The 6,586-nt window shown below is 32.1% G+C and overlaps 1 protein-coding gene across 8 annotated transcripts in view; it reads left to right on the forward strand.

Moving 5' to 3' along the window:
* The window catches only part of LOC116852598 (deubiquitinase DESI2), a 34,511-nt gene that overhangs the window by 14,368 nt on the left and 13,557 nt on the right, over positions 1 to 6,586 (forward strand). For 6 of the 8 annotated variants that reach the window (XM_032833111.1, XM_032833112.1, XM_032833110.1 and 3 more), the window contains 2 exons: positions 3,568 to 3,709; positions 3,785 to 5,200. In XM_032833111.1, the coding sequence (XP_032689002.1) occupies positions 3,568 to 3,709; positions 3,785 to 3,961 (319 nt within the window). In that variant the 3' untranslated portion in view covers positions 3,962 to 5,200. Of the gene's footprint in view, positions 1 to 3,567; positions 3,710 to 3,784; positions 5,201 to 6,586 lie in introns of those variants that run through there. The other 2 variants (XR_004379797.1, XR_004379796.1) reach the window with 2 other exon arrangements.

Genomic DNA, 6,586 nt, shown 5'->3' on the forward strand with positions numbered 1-6,586 from the left:
ATATATATATATATATATATATATATATATATAAATATATGTATATGTGTATATATATGTATATGTGTAACATATTAGGTGTACAACTTTGCTTCCGCCGTTTTTTTCCGAAATTCGAGGCTTTATTGTAAAAAACTGGTTATACATTTATGATTCAAAGTATTGTCAATCGCTGGCCACTACTTTCTCCCATCTTTCGGGCAGCGTACGAATCCCGCGTCGAAAAAACTGGTCATCTTTTGAGGCGATCCACGAATCGATCCAATTTTTTACTTCTTCATAAGACCGGAAGTACTGGTCAGCCAGGCCGTGTGCCATTGATCGAAACAAGTGATAGTCAAAGGGAGCAACGTCTGAAGAATACGGCGGGTGGGGTAGGACTTCCTATTTCAACGTTTCCAAGTATGTTTTGACCACTTTCGCAACATGGGGTCGAGCATTGTCATGCTATAAAATCACTTTATCGTGTCTCTCGTTGTATTGCGGCCGTTTGTCTTTCGATGCTCGGCTCAAATGCATCAATTGCGTTCGATACCGATCGGCTGTGATTGTTTCAGTCGGTTTTAACAGCTCATAATACACTACGCCGAGCTGGTCCTACCAAATACAGAGCATGACCTTGGAGCCGTGAATATTCGGTTTAGCCGTCGACGTGGAACCATGGCCGGGAACTCCCCATGCGCATTTTCTGCGCTTGGAATTATCGTAATGAACTCATTTTTCGTCCCTAGTCATAATGCGATGCAGAAATCCCTTCCGTCTTTGCTTTTCAAGCAGCTGTTCACAAGCAAACAAACGCCGTTCAAACGCCGTTCAACATCTCTCGGCTTCAATTCGTACGGCACCCAATTTCCATGCTTCTGAATCATTCCCATGGCTTTGAAGCGTTTTGAAATGGCTTGTTGAGTCACTCCCAATGATCGTGCCAATTCTTCTTGATTTTGACACGAGTCTTGATCAAGTAATGCCTCCAATTCTGCATCTTCGAAAACCTTCTCTCTTCCACCGCTATGCCGGTCTTCGACGTCAAAATCACCGTTCTTGAAGCGTTGAAACCACTCACGACACGTTCTTTCACTAATAGCGGCCTCACCATAAGTATTTGAGAGCATTCGATGAGCCTCAGCCGCAGATTTCTTCATATTGAAGCAGAAAATTAAAACCTCCCGCAAATGACGAGAATTTGGCTCGTAAACTGACATTTTCAATCGAGAATAACTTTATGATGCAGACACAAATCGACTAATGTTTCTATGGGGTTATGTTGACAGATGCCCAAGTTTATTGTATGACGTCTATGATCTATTTATTTCGACCACCACTTACCGCTAAAACCATTTATAGGAAAACGGCGGAAACAAAGTTGTACACCTAAATATACATATATATACATGTATACATATATACATACATATATATCATATATATATATATATATATGTATATACACATATATATACATATATATATATATATATATACATACATACATACATACATACATATATATATATATACATACATATATATATATATATATATATATATATATATATAATATGTACACACACATATATACATATATAGAGTGTTTTCTCTAACTGTAGCATAAAGAATATCTTTGTTTCCTTTGATGATATGAAAAAGTCAAGGACAAAAATTGTTTGATTCAATATTTTGGTTTAATATTTTAGTAAAGTAAATACATATTTTTTTTACTGTCATTTTTTATGAGATTTCAAAACCATTCAAAATTTTTTTAATGAAATTTTTTAAATGAACGTATTTTTATTAACACAATGATGTAGCTTACAAAAAAAATAAATTTAATCATATGATATATGTTGACCTTCAAATGACTTTGAATCACAAAAGTCACGTTCAGGAAAACAAATTAAAAATCAAGAATGTTTAATTTAGGAGAGAAATAATTTTAATCTGTGAAGAATCAGGGAAAAATTTTGTGCGGGCAACATATCCGCGGTCTAGTTGTATGCGGAAAGACATTCTTGTCGTCGCTATCAATCCAGAGCTACTCACATAGACTGGTTTAATTATTCTGTGAAACAGACAGTATCGATATTGGAATTTCTCGAAAGTGTAAAACGATCTTTTATTTGTCGTATTCAAAAGTATACAAAAGTTAACGGTAGTCATTTGAAAGGCCTGTAGTCATTTTAAAGACCTTTAAAAAATATACATCTTTATACTGAAACATCAATTTTTAGTTTGTTTTCTTAAACGTGATTTTTGTACTTCAGTCATTTGAAGGTCAACATATATCATATAATTGAACTTGTCTTTTTTGTAAGTTAATAAAATCACTGCGTTAATAAAAATACACCATTTCATTAAAAAAATGTTCATTTCAATGAAAATGTCGATGACTTTGAAATTTCAACTTTTTGAAATTTTTGACCTTAAAAAATGACAGTAAAAAATATTCGCCTTACCAGAATATTAATCTCTCTTTGAATCGAACAGTTTTCGTCTTTGATTTCTTCATATTATCAAAAGAAATAGAGATATTCTAAGTGCTCAAGTTAGAGGAAACACCTTGTGTATACATGTGTGTGTATATATACAGGGTGTCCCAAGGCATCTTCATAATCTCTCATGAGGACATAGAGCAGATTGAGATGAACACAAAAATCCAATACTATTTTGCGATATTCGCAATAAATCCCAAGATAATTTAAAAAATTGGTGAATGGTCACGCGCGATAAGGTTGATGAGCTGCAGTGGCGCCGTCTGCTATATCGCACGTGATTATTCACCAGTCTTTTTTAATTAATATCTCGACTATTATTGTAAATATCGCAAAATGGTATAGGACTTTTGTGTTTATCTCAATCCGCTCTACGTCCTCATGAGAGATTGTGAAGGTGATTTCCTGTATATTTATTGTGTGTATATGCATGTGTGCGTGTGTGTGTAAACACTCAATAAGTCTCCTGAGTCAATAAGTCTGGATACTCGCATTATCAATCTCTTTTTAATGACATCAGAAGCAAGAAAATGTATGCTAAAAATTCTCGTGAAATACATCGAGATAAAAGGATATATGACATAAAATGACACTTGTAATCGACACCTCTAAAATATTCCAAATACTCTCCTTTTGTTCTGACAATAAATAACTATAAAATTAACGTGACATGCAATCTTCCTTTTTAACCTAATTTTCTCATTATTCTGTCATATTAATTTTACGATTATTTATTTGGTCTGTTCTTTTCAGTTGCACTGCTGAACTGGTGCAATAAGTTAGAGTGAGAAAACATATACTTGTCTCACTTTAACTTATTACACCATTTAGCAGTGTAGCTGAAAAGAACAGACTAATTAATTGTCAGAACAAAAGAAAAGTGTTTGGAATATTTTAGAGATGTTCTTAATTCATTGCAAGTGTCATTTTGTGGATATATCTCGATGTATTTTGCAAGGAATTTTTAGCATACATTTCCTTGCTTCTGATGTCATTAAAAAGAGATGAATAATGCGAGTACTCAGAAGCCTTAAATATTTAACATCTTATATGTTACGTATAATCTTATTTGTTATAGACAATCTGTTCATATTGGATATACAGATTTCACAGAAGAAGATGTTTCTAGAATTATTACAGAATTAGGCAAAGATTTTAGAGGAGATCGTTACCACCTCATGAATAAAAACTGCAACCATTTCAGTAGTCAGTTCACATTGGTATGTTGTCTTTCTTAGAAATATTAATGATTATATAGTATAAACTGTGTAATAACAATGAATATATTATTTCAGATTCTATGTGGGCAGGAAATACCTGGTTGGGTAAATCGTCTGGCATATTTCAGTTCATGTGTACCATTTCTTCAACGCTGTTTACCAAAAGAATGGTTAACACCTGATGCTTTGCAACACTCTTTAAGTCAGATTAGTCATCACGAAAGTACACCACCATCGGATACTTCGTTGTAACATTTGCCTAATACTATTGACATGCACGGTCTAAAATACCGTAGGAGTTATACGTTGTAGGTAATTAAACGTGATGAAAAAATGTTGATTAGGACTGACTATATATCGCCAAGATGTAAAAAATTTGAGAAACTGAACCGTCAACACAAGGTACAAATTTAATATTGTACACTTGAATGCGACTGCTGATAATTAGTACCGAAAAGATTGCCTTTACTGCAACATGTCGTTTCCTAATATTTAGACTGCGATCTGCAATGTCGCATGTGTTCTTTGTTGAGTAATACAGTCAAGATATGATAGTTATATAATGAAAATAAATAATTACCTATAAATTCAAATAGTAATGAACAGAAAGCTTGTTAATTAATATGAAAAAATTTTATGTTACGTTCAAAAATTATCAATTTAAATCAAATTTTTATAAGAATCTTTACAGACATTCACACAGATGTGTCATGACACACATCTTGAGTCACAATAAACAGAATACATAACATTTATAATGCTTGTAAAGATGTGAAAAATTTTTTTAGAAAAACATCACATAATTCAAAGGAATATATGTAGGAAAAAAATTTCAAGGTTATTTTTTTCGAGATTTTAATATTATTCTTTCTTTAATCCTTTTAAATGTGATCAAAACGATTTTTATAATAGTCCATTCTTTCCATTTCTTTACATTATATAAGTTTTCTTAAATATTCAACGTAAATACATATATGTTATTAGGGAAATGAAATTTACAACAAATCTTAAGGGGATGCCAAAATAGATGACAAACTTCAAAAATGTCGATAACGTACAAACGGACGTTCAAATATCATCAAACAAACACTAATATGATCACGTTATCTTTTTTGTATTCCTTAGGTCTGTTCTTTTCTTGAAAGCTTTCTGAACTATATACATTGATGCAATAAGTTAGAGTGAAACCAATTTTTCGCACCAGTGTATTAATTCAGAAAGTTCTTTGGAAAAGGACTCTTGTATATATGGATATTATATAAATATGTGCTACTTTACTATATTTAGCGAAAAACATAACCACACATACACACCTCTTGAGATATACATATACATACGCACTCCTCTGTCAGTTATCTTAAATACTTGCCCGACATGAAAGTTCTGTAACTTGTACATATCTAATGTATGCTCTCCTCGGGAAATTTCAAAGAACTTCGCTGTATCTACAACTGAATTTAGAGAAACTTAAAAATATATATGAAAAATATACAAAAAGAGTTACATATACAAAGCCCGTCAAAAATTTTGGAACAGCTAATTATCTCGGAAAATATTGATTTATTTAAAAAATGTTTAAAAAACAAAAGCAGTAAGGTTTAAAGAAAGCTATTAGATGTTAATATTTATTTGACATTGGGATGACTTTGAGAAGTGTTGTTAAGGTCAATATAAAAATCTTAAATGGAAACCTTTATATATCATAGCATATCCTTGATGTTGAGAGATTCCTAAAAAAACACTAGTTACAAATCATTTTCCGATAAGAACTTTCAAAGTTATAAATCTCAGAATTATGAAGCTTCAATGCTGCAGGCATTAGCATTACCCAATATGTATCATGTAGAGGTAGCTCGGTTGGATTTACACCTCTTTTGTATATGTGTATATGGGTGTCAGCAGAGATAAGAACGTCATGGGTCATCACTTTTGTAGTATTTCATGACTCCAAATTCTTTCTGCTAACACACAATATATATATATATATATATATATATATATATATATATATATATATATGTATATATACATATATATGTATATATATATATATATATATATATATATACATACATACATACATACATACATACATACATACATACATATATATATATATATATATATATATATATACAGGGTGTTTCCAAAAGGTGGTACCAAATTTTAGGGGTATGTAGTACTCGTTAAAACAAACCAAAAAGTCTTAATGAACAGTACTCCAAAAACCTTTTATTTCTGAGTTATGAAGCATTTTATTCTGTGTAAAATAGAAAATAACTAAAATTTACAATAAATGTTCAATGTGCCCTCCGTCCATTTCAACACACAATTCGGCACGTCTTTTCATTGAAGATCGAACACGTTCAAAGATTCCGGGTTTATTCCATATTTGTTGATAACAGTTCTAATAAGTCGCAGTCTACCGCAATCAACTAAATTTGGTTTGAACTGTCCGGTCTCACGTAAGTGTTGATGAATTTTGCTAAACATTCTTCTACTTAGCTGTCGGCGATTCAGATAAGCTGCATGATACAAGCGTGTTGCTTTTGAAGCATTGCCCTTTGCTCTGCCATATATAAAATGAATATCCGTTATTTCAGAATTTGTGTAAAAATTAGCCATTTTTCAGATAACACAAAACAAGATCCACAAAACACGGTCCACAATCCAAAGTTGAATACAACAATCCCTGCGTAATTAGGTGGTCACATACGGGCGTTCGTGAATGAACTGACTTGGAAACTGTTGTCAACAAATACGAAATAAACCTGGACTCTTTGACCTTCAATGACGAAATATGCCGAAATGTGTATTGACATGAGTCGAAGGCACATTGAACATTTATTATAGATTTAATTTATTTTCTATTTTTCA

The sequence above is a fragment of the Odontomachus brunneus genome, unplaced genomic scaffold (assembly GCF_010583005.1).
Source record: "Odontomachus brunneus isolate Ranch 3 - 2012 unplaced genomic scaffold, Obru_v1 Obru_scaffold_238, whole genome shotgun sequence".
Lineage (NCBI taxonomy): Eukaryota > Metazoa > Arthropoda > Insecta > Hymenoptera > Formicidae > Odontomachus > Odontomachus brunneus.